The sequence below is a fragment of the Calidris pugnax genome, unplaced genomic scaffold (genome assembly GCF_001431845.1).
Source record: "Calidris pugnax isolate Ruff unplaced genomic scaffold, ASM143184v1 scaffold452, whole genome shotgun sequence".
Taxonomy (NCBI): domain Eukaryota; kingdom Metazoa; phylum Chordata; class Aves; order Charadriiformes; family Scolopacidae; genus Calidris; species Calidris pugnax.
In genome coordinates, this window is record NW_015091185.1 from 23,788 (window position 1) to 42,239 (window position 18,452).

General features: G+C 52.2%; 1 protein-coding gene across 7 annotated transcripts in view; it reads right to left on the reverse strand.

Annotated features, from left to right (window-relative positions):
• Positions 1-18,452, reverse strand: part of KANSL3 (KAT8 regulatory NSL complex subunit 3) — a 36,103-nt gene extending 17,651 nt beyond the window's left edge. For 2 of the 7 annotated variants that reach the window (XM_014959499.1, XM_014959498.1), the window contains exons 1-15: positions 18,229-18,452; positions 16,974-17,064; positions 16,541-16,726; positions 16,237-16,368; positions 15,839-15,955; positions 13,569-13,670; positions 13,347-13,418; positions 12,967-13,041; positions 11,787-11,944; positions 9,788-9,851; positions 8,985-9,185; positions 8,131-8,290; positions 5,972-6,049; positions 2,739-2,930; positions 794-878 (exon numbers count right to left, since the gene is read on the reverse strand). In XM_014959499.1, the coding sequence (XP_014814985.1) occupies positions 794-878; positions 2,739-2,930; positions 5,972-6,049; positions 8,131-8,290; positions 8,985-9,185; positions 9,788-9,851; positions 11,787-11,944; positions 12,967-13,041; positions 13,347-13,418; positions 13,569-13,670; positions 15,839-15,955; positions 16,237-16,368; positions 16,541-16,726; positions 16,974-17,064; positions 18,229-18,410 (1,895 nt within the window). In that variant the 5' untranslated portion in view covers positions 18,411-18,452. The remainder of the gene's footprint in view (positions 1-793; positions 879-2,738; positions 2,931-5,971; positions 6,050-8,130; positions 8,291-8,984; positions 9,186-9,787; positions 9,852-11,786; positions 11,945-12,966; positions 13,042-13,346; positions 13,419-13,568; positions 13,671-15,838; positions 15,956-16,236; positions 16,369-16,540; positions 16,727-16,973; positions 17,065-18,228) is intronic. The other 5 variants (XM_014959500.1, XM_014959501.1, XM_014959503.1 and 2 more) reach the window with 5 other exon arrangements.

The window sequence follows — 18,452 nt, forward strand, 5'->3', positions numbered from 1 at the left end:
AGGTCCCTTCCAACCCAAACCATTCTATGATTGAGTCAAGGAGCTACAAAAACCCAAAGCAAGGGAAGTTTCCTTGTGTCCACTGTGGCAGGTAGAAAAAGGAGGAGAAACCTCTGTATTTCCACATTGGAAGTGAGCTTTTTACCACGTGTGCACCCACCCAGGTGCTGCCAAGGGCTGTGTCACCCCACACAAAAGCAATCTACCTCACAGTGACACATTTCATCTTTAAAACCCATTTTGAGAGCAGCTCTTCTTTCTCTCCCTTCCCAGATCACTCAGAGTCGGGCTCTCCAAAGCCTGGTTTCAATTAAAAGGGAGAACAGTGACTTGAGATGTCAATGTCAGGTTCACCCTCCCCCCAACAGAAATCTCTACAGCCAATTAATCAACTTCATGAACCGATATTGAGGCTTCTTTCCCCCATCTTTGGAAAAAAACCAAAACGCTTGACTTTCAAAGGGAGAGAAGGGAAGGATTAAAGACAACACATTTTCTGGCAAAGACACCACAGTCATTCAAAAGACAGAGATAAGCAAACCTGCATTTGGGAAACGATATAGAAATGTAGCTCAAGAGCCACGATACCTTCTACTTCTGCCAATTTCTGCCATTCTCAGCCCTGGCTGTTGGTTGATGAAGAGTTTTTAGGAGCTTAAGAGCCTCCTGCACTTTAGAAAATCCCAGTCATAGGCAAGGTACCAGAAAGCTCCCCATGCAGAAATGACTCCATTGCTGTGTTTATATTAAAAGAAAAGACCCAGAGCTTATAAAAAACCAAAGCTGCACTCACTTGGGGGTGGTGAGCAGTCCCGACAGCTCCTTTGCGCCCGACACAGACTGCCCGACAGCCATGGGGACCGGCTTTCCAGCGACAACTGTGAAAGAAAAGAGAAGAAACCTCATTTTTCTCTCCTCCAGGAGGCTTTAGGGGCTTCCCCTCTCTCACAGAACTACCCGCAGACGCAGCGTTGTGAGCCACGGGCTCGTCCTGCTCCTAAAGCATCTTCTCCAGGAAGCATCCACCGCAGCCCAGAAACGCTCCGGCCGCCGCGCTACGGGAGATGGGGAGTAGCAAACAGAGCAGAATTGTGAATTAAAACTGCAAAACTGCCATTGTGGAAGCGTTACCATCAACAGGATTGAAGGAATCAGCTTAAAAAAAAAATAATAATCTATCAACGATGAAATCTCAAGCCCTTGCCACCGAATGCAAGTCTCTCCTAAACGTTCTCTCCGCTAATCCCGTCCTCCTAGTGCACCTCGACCCATTCCTTCAGATCTTGGCTGGTTGCTAGCGATCGATTTTGTAAGTATTCTTTAAAAGACACTTTACAAAATACACAGGGATGCGACGAGTCACAAGATTCGTTTATTGCGGCGTTTTTAGGGGGGATACAAGTGCGTTTGTCCTGCGCGTTCCTCCTGCGCCCCCCAGGGTAAGAGGGGATTCTCGGTTTGGTTCATGTTTACTTCTTGAAATTCATTTCCTTTCTGTGAAAAGAAGTAAAGTTTGGAAAATTAAATAAAAAAAAAAATTAAATAAAAATAAAAGATTCCAGAAACCAGAGATTTTCAAAGCTGCCAGAAGATAAACTAGAACCTTAAAAAAGGGATGTGTATTTATTAGTTCACTTTCACAGTTCAAAATAAGTGTTAAATTAACCCAGAGGTGCTTCCAAAGGAGCAGAATTATTCCTCAGCTTTGAAAAGCTCTGATTTCCCATCAGGATGGAGACGCTGAGCTTTCAGCCCTGCACTGTATCAAGCCAATGCTACTAACGAGCAGCTGCTTTGCATATCTGGGGCTCTGCACTCCAAGGTGAGGAGGTGACAAGGGACAAGGCAACGTCCTTCAGGTACAAAGGTGACAGCAGCTGAAGCTTCTGGCCTCCTGCAAAGGCTGAAGGGGAAGACGACGGAGCACATCACCTCTTCTTGGCCTGCAGGGACCTCTGCAGGGATCATCACGGTGGGTTTTTGCAGCAGCAGAGGAGCTGGAGTTGATTTTTATGTCTATCAAGCATGTATTGAGCCAGACTTCAGGCCCAAAAGGGGCTCAGCAGAGCCAGGCACTTGGCTGGATCACAAAGTCTGAAGGCCTCTGCAGGGATCATCACGGTGGGTTTTTGCAGCAGCAGAGGAGCTGGAGTTGATTTTTATGTCTATCAAGCATGTATTGAGCCAGACTTCAGGCCCAAAAGGGGCTCAGCAGAGCCAGGCACTTGGCTGGATCACAAAGTCTGAAGGCAGGAAGGTCTTCCAGAGGGAGGAACGTCGCTCTCATCCCTAAAGCAGGAGCACATCCCAGGTGAGAGCTTCGTGCAGGAGTCAGGCTTGAGACACGCACAACCTTCTTGGGGTCCACCAGGAGCTGCTTCCAGCTTGGATGCCGAGGAGGAGGAAGGTGTAAAACCAGCCTGGCAGCTCCCCAGGCTGCAGCTGAGCGTTTCGTCGGAGCGTGCGATCCCAAACTGCTACGGAAAACAGAGGCTCCTGCCAAGCTCCTACGTGCTGCCAGCCCCCACGCTTCCCCGGCTCTCCCCTCGCTCACACCTTGAACCTCCATCTGCTTTCTGCAGCTAATTGCTCCGAAATTTTTTATTTTTTTTTATTTTTAAGAAACTAAAAATCACCGATCCCCTCCCCTCCCCACGCTGTGCCCCAGAGGAGCGGGTCTGGGCACAGCCAGGACCTCGCTTTTCTGGTTAAAAAGCAGCTCCCCAATGGCAACTCACTTTCTGCCTGGGTGGTGAGGGGTGCTCCGTTCCCCACGCCAGCAGCATCTCCGTGTGAGACAATGGTCACCTTGATTTTGGCTCGTTTGGAGGATTTGCTGCACTGGGTCGGGCTGGGGGTCTGATGCCTCTTCAGCTGCGTACGCACATCATCTTTCTCAGCCCCTTCCGAGTGCTCTGAGGAGACTGGAACTAGGGGACACAGAAGTAGCTTTTTTGAACACCCACGGCCCGATCCCTCGAGGTCGGCGCTGCTCCGAGGTGTGGAGAAGGGACACATGCCCATGCACACTTCCACAGCTCCCTCCATGCCAGCTCTGCCCGTCTCCCATGCACCAGGAACCCACGCTCCTCCTTTTCACCACCTACGCTGACTTCCACGTGCCCTAAGCTGCTGTGGCAGGGCAGGAATGAGCTTAAACCACTGGCAGGCTAAGGCAGGACAGCGTATAAAGCCTCTGAAGCAAGGAAAAGAATGGATGCCCACAGCGATATCCCATCTCCACGCTTCTCATTTCAAAGCGCGGCGTCATCAATCCCGGCACGGGGCCCCTCCAACATCCCGAATTTCCAGGTGAGGGGATGAGGGTGCAGAGATTTTGCGGAGCTGGTGCAGGGCACGCTGCCAGGGCTGGGATCAGAGCTCCTCCCACGCAGAGATTTTTGCAGAGCTGGTGCAGGGCATGCTGCCAGGGCTGGGATCAGAGCTCCTCCCACACACCAGCAAAAGGTATTTGCACGCCCGTGGTTCGGCACGTCCCTTCCAGGGCTCCCAACCTGCCCTCCAGGAGCTGGGTTGGAGCATGTGGATTTCTTAGAGGTGTCAAGCGAAGCAGCTGTGAGCTTAAAAGGTGTTGCAGCAAAGCCAAGCCCCCACACGCCCCACACTGCTTGGTTTTAGGGGACAAAACCCCACGAGCTGTGATTTCTCTTCCGCACCAACAGCTGGTTTTGCTCCCACGTCCTCGACCCATCGCATCTCCTTCATCCTGCCTAGAGCAGGGCAAGATTTTCGGGGCCAAGGCTACCCAAAAAAGCACAGAGGACTCATGACAAGTGCCTCTGGGAATAAAACATGGTCAGGAGCTGCCACATCGTGCCCATCCGCTCTCCCACTGCTGGTGTATGATTATTTGGTCCGAGTGCTGCCGTGACCTGCGGCTGGGGGGAAAGGTCTTTGCTCAAGCTATGGAGAGCCCTCTCCATCAAGAGCTTCTGCTGAGCCAGCTCACTCCCTCCTTACTGGTCCTGGCCACCTCAGCCATGTATTCAACAGCCTAGAGGCCATGGTGTACACATATTTTTACTTATATATGGATATATTATATAAAATCGATATATAGACAAGTGTGTGTGTCTATACACACAGATATATATATTTATCAGCTCCCTGCACACCACCTCTGAACTCTGGGTGTAGGACAAGACCGCAGCCAAACCCTAAATGCAGGCAACTCAAAGCATTTTGGGGCTGCTCTGGTCCCCAAGCCAAGTGACAAGCTTGCTCTGCTGCTATCCATGGCCGGAACTTGTGGTCCAAGCATGTTAACTTGTGACACTCGTGCAAGGCTCTCGTGCCTGCCTCCCTCCCACCCACCTGCAAACATGCATCGTTCAAATCACCATCTGGAGAGACCTCGTCAGGCGTGCACGGACTGCAGGCACCAAAGCCTCCCCCCCAAAAAGTGCCACCAGCCAAGCAGGACAGTGAAACGGCTCATGCAGCGGCGTTAGGTGCCCCTCAAAGCATCGGTGAGCAGTGACCCAACGTCCCTCCCTGTCCCCACTGCTGCAAAGGGCTGGCTGCGTGTTTGGAAAGAGCACCCCACACCCCAAAACCCCGTGAATGCTCCCAAAACACAGACTCCAGCTTCCTAACCTTGCAGCTCAGGCAGCTGAGCCAACACGGTAAGGAGCCCAGAGATCTTAATTGGCTTTTGATCTTATCAGAAGGCAGCCCAGGTTGGTCCAAGCCTCTCCACATCTCCCCACCAGTGGGAGAACATCCACAGTGGTTTCTCCTCCCAGCAGACACTGGGTGGGAGGATTTGGGATAAGCCCAGGGCTCAGTGTGGGCTCCCAGGCCAACCTCATCACACAAAGCAAGGCTCCAGGGAGAGAGAGAAACCATTAAACAAGGCTCCAGGGAGAGAGAAACCTTTAAAACAACCTGCTCAGGCCAATACTTGCCTCAGGAGTTTGTTACCGATGTTGTGCATGTGCAGTTTGGACTGTATCTCGTGTGTGTTCAGACAGCCTGTATCTAGGAGTCTCTACACAGCATGCCAAAATACCCCCAGCTCCTCTGCATCCAGCACTTGCCACATCAAGTTAAAAGCACTGACATTTGGGGTGTTGCAGAGAAACAGATCTCACCCACATCAACACTCTCAGCACCCTGGGGTGGCCCCAGCAGAGAACTGACACCGGCAGCTCACGTGATGACACCACAGCCCCCCAAAAGCCTTACATTTCAACCTCTTGTCCTCTCCTTAACCCAAATCCACACAGTCACTGCCACTGGAGATGTCAAACTGTGTCTTAAAACACGCTGTGGATTTTGCCCCTTGCTCTCTAACCCGCAGAGCGCCTCTCCGCGTGCTCCAGCACCCAACACCAGAGACCACAGGCCTAAAGACATCTCAAACTCCACATGTCTCCTGGTCCAGACAACATCCTTCTCCCCCCACATCACCATCTTCCCAAAGCCACCCCTCTCCCTCAACTCTCTGCTCTTCTCCAACTCTTTCTGGCCACAAAACGCTGCTCCATGTGTCTACACCTGCCTCTTCCAAGTCCATCAGCAGCCCCTCCGCTGACACGGAGCTGCTCCACACCTTTGGGACCCTCCACCAACACACGCAGTCTCTCAGGGTGGTGTCCACGTCCCCATCTCAGCCCCAGCACAGGAAAGGGTTAAAACTCACAATCACAAAAAGTCACCACATCATTCACAGAGTTTCAGTCCAGCGAAGAGCGGTATTTACCTCCCGGGGCAGGGAAAGGGGAAGAGCTCAGGAGAAGTTAATGCTCTCAGCTTGCACGTGGGCCACTTGCTTTAGCTTCAAATATAGCACTAAGAAAGCCAAAAAGCAGGGGGACAAGGGGAGACGTTGGGCCACACCCCCAAACCAATGCGAGGGAAGAGGAAAAGGATGAAAGAAGGCAACAGAGACAGAGAGGAGGAGGAGGGAGACGGAGAGAGAGACAGCGAGAAGTGAGGAGATACTCACCAAAGAGACATGAAGAGGTGCCAGGAGGAAGAGCTTTCCTCACCAGCATGTTTTGTTTCAGAAAAGCAGCGAACTGAGCTGAAATGAATCAGAGAGAATTACAGTATCACAGCCCGGCTCTGGAGGCGGGGGGGGACACAAGGAACTCCAGGGACACCACAGAGACCTTGGAGCAGGCAGGCAGTGAGAGCTAGACGGAGCTCATCCAGCCACGGGGCACAACGGAGACACAGCAGCAGCACAGCAGATCTGAGACGAGAAGGGGGGATCATCCCAGCCTTCACCGAGCACACACCCCGACAGAGCAAGCCCTCTCCAGCCCCACAGCCACATGGAAAAGGCCTGGTGCCCAGGGAAGGAGAGCTGCAAGAGGCATGGCTAGCTTGAGCAAGAAGCTGGGAGCCATCAGCCAGCACATCCCTGACCAGCTACGGCCACAGAAACGCTGGCCAGAAGCCACACTCCCAACAAAGCAAGGCATCCACGACACACACCACTCCTCCTGCCTCCCGTGTGCTATCTAGAGACCTCCTCCACTACAACGAGAAAGGAATAGGTTTCTCCAGTCCGTGGTCTGAGAAATTAAAGGAGATCCAAGCTCAAACTTCCCCCTGGAGCCCACCCTGTGTTAGGGAAAGACTTTCGAGGACGTGGAGGGTCACACTGTTGCAGGAGACAACAACGAGCCTGTCCAGGTCTGTCTTGAGCCAAGAAATAAGGAGAGAAGGGAGGATGGAGGACTACTCCCCAGTTGTCGCTGTTATTTGCCAGAAAGGATCATCATCAACAAAGCCATTACCTACATCCACAGCGCTCACAACCAGGCTGAAGCTGCAGCATCTTAAATCTTCTAATGAGCATCCAACAGGACAGAAAAAGAACAAATCCCACAGCTCAAGCTGTTTGCTTATTCGGAGCAGGTTTTCCACCGCCATCTGAGGCAAGATGACTCTGTAATTACCCGAGTCCCACTAGAGCTGGATGGAGCTCATCCAGCCACGGGGCACAACGGAGACACAGCAGCAGCGCAGCAGATCCGAGATGAGAAGGGGGGATCATCCCAGCCTTCACCCAGCGCACACCCCGACAGAACAAGCCCTCTCCAGCCCCACAGCCACATGGAAAAGGCCTGGTGCCCAGGGAAGGAGAGCTGCAAGAGGCATGGCTAGCTTGAGCAAGAAGCTGGGAGCCATCAGCCAGCACATCCCTGACCAGCTACGGCCACAGAAACGCTGGCCAGAAGCCACACTCCCAACAAAGCAAGGCATCCACGACACACACCACTCCTCCTGCCTCCCGTGTGCTATCTAGAGACCTCCTCCACTACAACGAGAAAGGAATAGGTTTCTCCAGTCCGTGGTCTGAGAAATTAAAGGAGATCCAAGCTCAAACTTCCCCCTGGAGCCCACCCTGTGTTAGGAAAAGACTTTCGAGGACGTGGAGGGTCACACTGTTGCAGGAGACAACAACGAGCCTGTCCAGGTCTGTCTTGAGCCAAGAAATAAGGAGAGAAGGGAGGATGGAGGACTACTCCCCAGTTGTCGCTGTTATTTGCCAGAAAGGATCATCATCAACAAAGCCATTACCTACATCCACAGCGCTCACAACCAGGCTGAAGCTGCAGCATCTTAAATCTTCTAATGAGCATCCAACAGGACAGAAAAAGAACAAATCCCACAGCTCAAGCTGTTTGCTTATTCGGAGCAGGTTTTCCACCGCCATCTGAGGCAAGATGACTCTGTAATTACCCGAGTCCCACTGTTTCAGTCACATTTCAACAGCCTCAATCATCTCCTGAGCACCTTTACTCTCCCTCCCAAGCAGCCTTCGAGGATATGAGACACCACTCAAGGGGCTCACACTTGAAAAAAAGAATTAGAGCGGTGATTTGTTCAGCCAGACAAGCGAAAATCCTTCCCACTTTCAACAGCAGCAAGGCTCCACAAGCTGCGAAAACACCTTTTCCAACCTAATTCCAACCCTCCACCAGGCTGCTGACTCGGGATGACAGCGATGGGGGCCCGAGCTGTAGAGAAAGCTGCCACAGGGGAGCTTGGAATTCAAGATAGGTCTCAAAAAACAAAAACCCTAAGCACATCAGGGCAGATAAAGAGCAAAAATCCAGATGGGAAAAGGGTGGGGAAGTCACAGGGCGTTACCTTGTGCCTGTTTGTGTGTCAGGACGGTGTCCGGCCTCTGCACTGGCCTCTTCAGCAGCTGCGTGGTGCCCATCTGGCTGGGCTTCTGGAGGGAGGACACAGCAGCCATTTTAGTCTTGGGGCTGGAGGTGGGGCTGCTGGAGACGCTGGATAAGTCCTGCTGGAAGAGAAGGAACACCTCTTACCCCCAGGTTCCCCCAAGAGGCAGTGGTAACCCCCAGCACAGCAGCACACAGGCAAGATTCACAGAAGGGTGGAGGTTGGCAGGGACCTCTGGAGACCACCCACTCCAACCCCCTGCCAGAGCAGGGTCACCCAGAGCAGTTGGACAGGAACGTGTCCAGGTGGGTTTGGAGTATCTCCAGAGAAGGAGACCCCACACCCTCTCTGGGCAGCCTCTGCCAGGGTTCTGCCATCCTCAAAGTGACATTTTCCTTATTTTCCACTTCCCAGTTTGTGCCCATCACCCCGTGTCCTGTCCCCGGGCACCACTGAGAAGAGTCTGGCCCCATCCTCTTGCCCCCCTCCCTTTAGCTCTTGCTCAGCATCGATGAGATCCCCCCTCAGTCTGCTCTTCTCCAGCTGAACAGCCCCAGGTCCCTCAGCCTTTCCTCAGCAGAGAGATGCTCCATTCCCTTGATCACCTTCATAAAGATTGTGCATCTCTTTCCTGCAGCAAATCTATTCCTGCAGGTTCCTTGCCCCACCACGAGCCACTAATCCCTCCGTATCCTCCCACCTCCCTCTTCCAACACCAACCACACCTCCCACACGTATTTTAACAGCACAGAAACATGTTTTTACACAACCTCAGCCTTCCCCAACTCAAAGTGTCCCAGAGAAAGAGCTCCCACCTCTGAGCCTGAAGGTGAGGCGGGCACTTTAGCTGCTGGCGAGGTGGGCCTGCTGCTTCTCTCTGGCAAGTCAAAGGACAGATCCCTCCTGGTGGAGTCACGTGGCTTCTTCTTCTTCTCAGCATCCAGGTCGCGGGGATCGGAGCCCGAGTGGCTCTCAGCTCGGGTAAGGACCCCGGTCAAGAAGTCAGCTATTTCATCCTAGGAAGGATGGAACAAACAGTCTAAAGTGGTGTGTGGGTCTCTGAACCGATCTTCACAGCTCAAAAAAAGAATGAAAGATTCCCAAAGGGACAAATGAATAAAGCTCTGCAGGTTTAATATCCCACAAGAAGAAACCCTAGAACCTTACAGATAAACCTTGGTTTTCTCATTAAAGCTCACACTCCACTGATTTCTGAGAGAAATTGGATGGTTTCTCCAACTCTGCCCAAAGTACTGCTTCTTCCAGTACATCTGCCTGGGCAAAGACTCAGAAAACACTGCTCTCTGTTTAAGGTGCACCCCCAGGACCTCACATCTCTCCTCCTGCAAGGGGACAGCCACATCAAAATCCTCTCAGGAGAGAGATTCCCTTCCTCCAACCAATCTTGGCACTAAGGTTCTAACTATTGGTCACCCAAACGTTCCAGCACAGGTATTTTTTATAGAGATGAGGTGTAAAAAGGGAGATTTCTGTGGTTACCTGGATGCTTTCCTCCAACCAATCCTGGCACTAAGGTTGTAACTATTGGTCACCCAGACGTTCCAGCACAGATATTTTTTATAGAGATGAGGTGTAAAAGGGAGATTTCTGTGGTTACCTGGATGCACCGGTCCACCATGCTCTGCGTCAGGCCTTCTGACTTCTTTTTGGCTTTGCTTATCCTATTGGAAAAACAACAGATGGAAGTTAACACCCATTTGGTTTTCCGCTTTCACACTCCCAACATCATTCTTCACCTTAGAGTAAGATTCGGGTGACAAACAGGCTTGAACCTTACCCAGTTTGAATCTTACCCTGAGGGAGCTGGATCTTAACTCAAGAGCACCGTCTACTGGAAAGCTGAGATTCATCCCTCAGAAGCATCGAGGGAAACTTCAATGATGAAGAAAAAGGCCCAGAATCCCAAAGCATTTTGCAAAGTAAATATGAAATTTCCTTTCCTTCAGAGCTCCGTCTTTAGACCCAGTATCAGAGTTTCGTGTTTGTTTCTTTCCTCTCCTTTACTCCTCATCCCTACTATCGATTTCTGACTTCTATGATGCTCCAAAACCTCATCTGCGCTGCTGGGTCCCATTCCAGCATCAGCCCAACCCTGTTCTCACACACAAATTGCTCAGGTTTTCAGTGCAGTTCTTCCAAACACACACAAGTGTGACAGGAAAACAAGCTCCAGAGTTTACTGAAACCCTAAGAGCTTCTTGACTCCAGCTTTGGAGTCCTCAACGCAGGAAGGACACGGACCTGTTGGAAGAGGTTCAGCAGAGGGCCACAAAAATAACCAGAGGGCTGGAGCACCTCTGCTATGAGGACAGGCTGAGAGAGCTGGGGCTGGTCATCCTGTAGAGGTTCATCCCTGTTCATCCCTGGAGGGGTTCAAGGCCAGGTTGGAGGGGGCTTGGAGCAACCTGGGCTGGTGGAAGGTGTCCCTGCCCAGGGCAGGGGGGTGGAACTTGATGATTTTTAAGGTCCCTTCCAACTCTAACCATTCCATGATTTTATGGCTTTTCCAGCCTCCCTTAATTCTGGGCACAGCCCCCAAAAGCTACACATTCCAGAGCCAGGGGTGGCACAAAACAGCAAAGACTTGCTCTAGTGTCACACCACAGTGCCCTAGATCTTTGACTTACCACTGGGAGAAACAATGCAGATTTATCACAGAAAACCAACCCTCTATCCAACACACCAGGTTTTGGAGAACTAAACTGACTTTGATGGATCGTTTGGGTCACAACAACCCCACGCAGCAATACAAGCTTGGAGAAGAGTGGCTGGAGCTGCCTGGCTGAAAAAAAAAAAGACCTGGGGGTGTTGGTTGACTGTCAGCTGGACATGAGCCAGCAGTGTGCCCAGGTGGCCAAGAAGGCCACCAGCATCCTGGCCTGGATCAGGAACAGCATGGGGAGTAGGACTGGGGAGGGGATTGTCCCCTATACTGGGCACTGGGGAGGGCCCACCTCGAGGGTTGGGTCCAGTTTTAGGCCCCTCACTACAAAAAAGACCTTGAGGGACTGGAGCGTGTCCAGAGAAGAGCAACGGAGCTGGTGAGGGGTCTGGAGCACAAGGAGAAGGGTCTGGAGAACTTCTGAGGGAGCTGGGGGTGTTCAGCCTGGAGAAAAGGAGGCTAAGGGGAGACCTTCTGGCTCTCTCCAACTCCCTGAAAGGAAGGTGTAGCCAGGGGGGGGGTCGGTCTCTTCTCCCAAGGAACAGGCCATGGGACAAGAGGAAACGGCCTCAAGTTGCCCCAGGGGAGGTTTAGGATGGACACTGGGGAAAATTCCTTCACGGAAAAGGTTATTAAGCCTTAGAATGGGCTGCCCAGGGCAGTGGTTGAGGCACCATCCCTGGAGGGATTTAAAAGCCGGGCTGACATAGTGCTTAGAGACATGGTTTAGTGATGGTTTTTTATCAGAGTTCAGTTGATGGTTGAACTAGATGCTCATAAAGGTCCCTTCCAACTTAGACAATTCCATAATTCTATGATTTTTATGCAGTTCCATCTAGCTTCAGTACCAATTTTGGTGTTTTTTTTGTATGCAGCACGCTCAGATCTTGCCCAGCATTCCTGGGAGGGGAGTATCCATCTCACAGATCGTTACCTGAGATTGTCATCTGCTCCTCCCACCACCACCATGCTGTTATCCGCTCGGATTTTCTCCCGGAAATCTTCCATTGCTTCCATGTTGCACTGCAGGGAATTCTGCCCGATCACAAAGAGGACAGGGGTCTTCATCTCCAGAAGGGGGTCATCGACATCCTGCAAGAGCCAAGGGAAACGTCATCTGGAAGGACCCCGATCCAGGATGCAGAGTCTTTGGAGCCAAACACCTTTCTGAATTAGATGAGGGTTTCCAAAGAGGGAAGGCAGGTGCTACAGGGGCAAGACAGCGCTTCACGTGCCATCCCAGTACAGACCAGTTGAAAAGCAGGTGTATAAACTGTGTGGTTCATTTAAACATCTCATGAGAAAGACTGACTCAAAAGCTGAGTGAATCCGTGGTGCTGTTACTCGTTAACAGCTCAGATGGATGCCCTTCCCCTCAGAAACCCTATTTTCCCCCTTCCAAGCTTCTGCCACAAAAACCCAAGATAAGGCAGAAGAAGAACAGCAAAGGACAAAAGGAAACAGCCTCAAGTTGCCCCAGGGAAGGTTTAGGATGGATATTGGGGAAAATTTCTTCATGAAAAGGGTTGTGAAGCCTTGGAAGAGGCTGCCCAGGGCAGTGGTGGAGTCACCATCCCTGGAGGGATGTAAAAGCTGGGCAGTGGTGCTGAGGGACATGGGCCAGTGGGGGTTTGGGCACCAGGTTGATGGTTGGACTCAATGATCTGAAAGGTCCCTTCCAACCTGGAGAGTTCTATAACTCCTGGGCTGAACCCTGATGGGATTTACACAGATCCTGAGTCCTGAAGAAACCTCTGCTGGAGAGCTGTGCCATGCCCCAGCAAATGCCTGTTACACAGATTTACACCACCCTCAGAATCAGCCATTTCATTAGCACAAGCCACTCCCAACCCAGTCCCACGCTGGGCAGTTAATAAAGGAGCAACTTGGGCTCCGTATGAATCAACCCAAGTTGTTTCTGGCCCAACTGGTGGGCACACCTCCTCCAAATAAAAAAAAATCACTCAGACTTTCCTCAAAAAATCTTCCAGTTATCACTGGAATTCCAAGCCCGATTCTATGAAATAATCTAGGGAGATTAAAAAAACAAAAACAAAAACAAACAACATAACAGTACAGTTCTTTAAATGGCTCCATCTGCCTTTGGTCCTTACCCCCCTGGGGCCATCAACGGTGAGAAGCGGGAATCCAAGGCACACAACTGCAGTGACATATTCCATCACTGAAACCTGGGTGGAAAAAGCACCAAATCAGCATCCCAATGGTCAAGGCTGCGATGGCTGCTTTGCCAGGCTAGATATCTCCTACATTTAGACCTTCCTTTGTTGACTGAAAGTGCTGAAAACACAGTGAATGACTTAAATTGCTTATGCCCCCGTGAGCAGAAAGGACGTCTGTCCCAAAGCCAGGCCTTGGAAAGAGAAAGTGGACAAGAAGAACCCAGCAGAGCCTCAAAGGCAACGGTAATTCAAAGCTAACTCTGAACTGAAGCCATCAAGTGGGTTTGGAGGATGCAAAAGAATGGGGTACTTACGTGACAGGCCACCAAGGCACCCGTGTTCCACCCGATGAGGATGATGGGCTTGTGAGAGAAGTGGTTGTGAATCTACAGGAGAGAAAAAGACACGGATGGAGAGGGAGAGACAACAGGATGATGTCCTTGGAGGCAGGGGGGACAACACAGCAGCTACAGGGGAGGTGACCGGTTTGAAGGGAGTGACAAAGGCTCCCCGACACACTCGTGGCTGGCTCTTACCTCTGCCACTTTGCTCCTCACGGCCCCGATCATGTGCTCCAGGCACTGCAGCACTCCCACTCCGCTGCCGTTGTTCAGCAGGTGGGTGGCAATGGGAATCACCTGTGTTTGGAAAGGGAAGATGGATAAATAACCAGGGCTTAACTGGGGACAACAGCTACCGCCACCCCCGCTGCCGTTGTTCAGCAGGTGGGTGGCGATGGGAATCACCTGCGGTTTGAAGGGGAAGATAGATAATGGGAAAAGGAAAGGGAAGATGGACGATACCAAGCTGTGTGGTGTTGTCGATACACCAGAGGGACGGGATGTCATCCAAAAGGACCTGGACAGGCTGGAGAGGTGGGCCCAGGTGAACCTCATGAGGTTCAACAAGAGCAAATGCAGGGTTCTGCACCTGGGCTGGAACAATCCTCACCATCAGTACAGACTGGGGGGTGAGGGATTGGAAAGCAGCCCTGAGGAAAGGCACTTGGGGGTGCTGGTGGAGGAGAAGCTGGACATGAGCAGGCAGTGGGACCTTGCAGCCCAGAAGGCCAATCCCATCCTGGGCTGCATCAAAAGCTGCGTTGCCAGCAGGTCCAGAGAGGGGATTCTGCCACTTTACTCTGCTCTGGTGAGACCTCACCTGGAGTCTTGTGTGCAGGTCTGGAGCCCTCAATACAAGAAGGACATGGACCTGATGGAAAGGGTCCAGAGGAGGGCCACAAGGATGATCAGGGGGATGGAGCACCTCTGCTCCGAGGACAGGCTGAGGGAGCTGGGGTTGTTCAGCCTGGAGAAGAGGAGGCTCCGGGGAGACCTATAGCACGGACTGGAACCCCCTTCATGCATAAACTTGTGCTTTCTCTCTCCTCCTTTCCTCCAGGATTCGCTTCTAGCTACTAAAAACAGAGGAAGTAGAGAAGTTTCCACAGAGACAACCTCTGCTGCTCACCTCGCTCCAGTACACCCAGTATATCTACCCATTAGGAGGTGTGGGAGCAGCTCTGTATCCAGGCAGAGGACTAAGGCGACCCATAATCTCTCTCCTCCAACCTTTTCCTACCAGAGAGCTCAGCAATCCTTAATAACAGTAATAAGACACTCTAATAACAGTAATAATACAATCTAAACTGCTGAAGAAGGGTGGCTTTTGTCGGCAAGAGACCCCCAAACACATCAGATTTGGCAAAACTGGGAGGAGTGGGTGACACTCCAGAAGGCTGTGCCACCATCCAGTGAGACCTAGACAGGCTGGAGAGTTGGGCAGAGAGGAACCTGGTGAAATTCAACAAGGCCAAGTGGAGGGTGATGCCCCTGGGGAGGAATAACCCCCTGCACCAGGACAGGCTGGGGGTGACCTGCTGGAGAGCAGCTCTGAGGAGAATGACCTGGCAGTCATGGTGGACACCAGGATGCCCATGGGCCAGAAATGGGCTCTTGTGGCCAAGAAGGCCAAGGACATCCTGGGGGGGCATTCAGAAGAGTGTGGCCACAGGTGGAGGGAGGTCATCCTTCCCATCTGCTCTGCCCTGGGGAGGCCCCATCTCAGAAGAGCGTGGCCAAAGGCAGAGGGAGGTCATCCTCCCCCTCTGCTCTGCCCTGGGGAGGCCCCAGCTGGAGCACTGGGACCAGTTCTGCGCTCCCCAGTTCCAGAAGGACAGGGAACTGCTGGAGAGGGGACAGCAGAGGCTACAAAGATGATGAGGGGCCTGGAGCATCTCTCTTATGAGGAAAGGCTGAGGGACTTGGGGCTTTTTAGTCTGGAGCCGAGAAGGCTGAGGGGGGATCTGATCAACACCTATAAATACTTAAAGGGTGGGTGTCAGGAGGACGGGGCCGGTCTTTTTTCAGTGGTGCTCAGGGACAGGACAAGGGGAAATGGGCACAAACTGGAACATAAGTTCCATCTCAACATGAGGAGGAACTTCTTGACTCGGAGGGTGGTAGAGCCCTGGAAGAGGCTGCCCAGAGAGGTGGTGGAGTCTCCTTCTCTGGAGACATTCAAACCCCCCCTGGACATGTTCCTGTGGGACCTGCTGTGGGTGGACCTGCTCTGGCAGGGGGTTGGATTGGGTGATCTCCAGAGGTCCCTTCCCACCCCATATCATCCTGTGATTCTGTAACTTCATCCCGCGTGGAACATCTCAAACACTAAAGACCACAGGTGGCAGATGCCAGCCTCTGCCTTCAGCAGAACCAAGTATTTTGGTGGTTTATAAAACCAATCTCATCAGCTGCAGCGTTAGCACAGTTTGACCTTCCCTCCTTTCAAAACCAACCATACGAACCTTTCCCAAGCAGGAAAGCTGCGACTGCCAGAATCGGTGCCGTCGAGAGGTGGGGAACATGGAGTTGGAGGGTCCAGAGGAAGCAATCAGGATGAGGGGGGAGCCAGGCAATTTGCTCTACAAAGTTCAACAAAGAGAAGTGTAAGGAAAAGCAATTTCCCTCCCCAAGATCTTGCTGCCCAGCAGGAAGGTTCTCCTTAAGTTATGATATTTTCCCCAGCCCAACCTACATCAGAGGGAAATGTGGCCAACAGGAGGAGTCCCCCTCCCTAAAGATGGAGGAGAAGAGCCCAGGAGGGAAAAAAAAAGGCAGAAGGAAGAGGACAGCAGAAGGATGGGAAGAATAAAGTGATGCATGGAGCAAGAGGCTGGTCTCCCAAGCTCCAAGAGACACTCACTGGTTTATTATGGGACAGGACACCCACTGCTGGGTCCCAAGGTCTCTTCAGCAGCAGAGACAGAGCCTCGGCACCCGCTGCCCCCGTCTTCGCGGTGGAGGAGAGCAGCATCCTGTCGATCAGGGTGGGGATCTGAAACCAGAGGCCAGAAAACGGACTGAAAAAAACCCCACCCAGCCCTTTCGAGGGGCTTTCAAACCCCCTCCCCATCACTCCAAAGAAAAAGGATAAAGACCCCACCAGCCTCCTTTATAAAGAAAGAACATTTTAAGTGATAGTGAGGTCTTTCAACTGCTTTTATCACCTTGCCCTTCAGCGTTTGCAGAGCATCCAAGTAAGCAGCCAGCACGGGCAAACTGAGGGTTTCCACTAAGGTGGTGTGAAGCCACTGGATGAGTTTGGTGTCCCAGTTCACACTGGCCAGAGCTTGGCGGACCCTCCGAGCACATTTGTCCACCGCTATCCTCCTCAGGACCGGCTCATTGCAAGCCTAAAAACCAAGAAATTCCAAAGAAATAGTTATGGGAGAAAAAAAATCAAGCATGGCACGTGCAGCCTAAGCCACAAAGGACAGAATCACACCCCAAAGAAGCCTGGAGATGCCTGTTTTTTAATGTTACACGACCCAATGGCCAAGACTTTCATTTTGGCTCGATGGGGTTTCGCCAGGAAGGACGGATACAAACACCCAGGCAGCCACTCGGCTGGAGAGGGAAATTGGGAGAGAAAGAGCTTACCCCTTCGTTAGCCAAACGAGCCAGCCTGTCAGACTGTAGTGCTTTGTGGATCTTGTTAAACAGCTTGTTCTGGGCCATCGTCCAACCCGTCCTGTGGGGAAAACCAGAGAGGTGACACAGGGCACCAGCCATCCAGGTCCCCCAGCCCAAAGGCTGCCATCGCAGCCTCCAGAACCCATTCACGGCCACGGACAAGGTGAGTTATGGCTATTCGGGATTTAATGAGGATGATGACTCGATTAAAAAAAAAAAATACAAGTTTTTAAATGTCACTAAGGCCCTTTGGCAAACATCCAAGCATCAGAGAGACAAGAGTAACAGCAGAAACAATAAAAGGACCAAAAATGACGACTTTTAGCATCACCACGTTTCTCAGACAAACTATCCAGAAAAAAACCCACCCCAACTCCATTCCTCAGAACGTCAAGATGGGAAGGACTACGATTAAAGCGAGGGTTTTTCATAGGGTGGGATTTAGGCATGGCTTCATTTTTAATTTCTGACATCAGAATACGGGTGAATTGAGGATCTACAGGTAACCTAACGACTCGCCGTCCCAACCTCCTCCAAACAGAGGAGAGAGTTTCAATGGGAAAGGTTGGAGCAACAGGATGAGATGCTGGGAGGGCTGAAGCCCCTCTGCTGGGAGGGGGGGCTGAGAGAGTTGGGGGGGTTCAGCCTGGAGAAGAGAAAGCTCTGGGGAGACCTTGGAGCCCCTTCCAGTCCCTCAAGGAGCTCCCGGAAAGCTGAGGAGGGACTGTGGATCAGGGAGGGGAGCCACAGGAGGAGGGGGAAGGGTTTGACACTGAAAGAGGGGAGATGGAGCTGAGATGTGGGGAAGAACTTGTTTGGTGTGAGGGTGGTGAGAGCCTGGCCCAGGTTGCCCCGAGAAGCTGTGGCTGCCCCATCCCTGGAGGGGTTCAAGGCCAGGTTGGAGGGGGCTTGGAGCAACCTGGGCTGGTGGGAGGTGTCCATCCCAGGACAAAGGGTGGCACTGGGTGGGCTTTAAGCTCCCTTCCAACCCAAACCATTCCATGATTCTACAAAAGCTTTGGCAGCTGAGCCAGTCTCTCCCATTACACCCCACAGCTTTCCCAGCAGGCAGACCAGGAATTTAGAGACAAGAATTCTTTTTTTTTTTTGACCGTTACTCATACGCGCATTGAGTCACCCCAAAAACAACCCCCCAGACCACGCAGCAGGTGCCTGTCTAGCACCCAAATTCCTTTCTTTTCTCTGCCATCCCCAAAGCTACCTGTTGACGTGTTCCTCCCAGTCGTCGGGCGGCGGAGGGGCGTCAGCGTCCGTGCGGGCGAACATGACGTGGCGCTCGCACTCGTTCATCACGCTGCGCGCCTTCTGGTTGTCGTAGAGGGGCACGGGTGTGGGGGTCACCGTCTCCACGTCGATGGGGACATCCGCCTCCCTGTCGGGCATCGCCCCGCTTCAGAGGAGGGCACGGCTCAGCCTCGGGCCCTG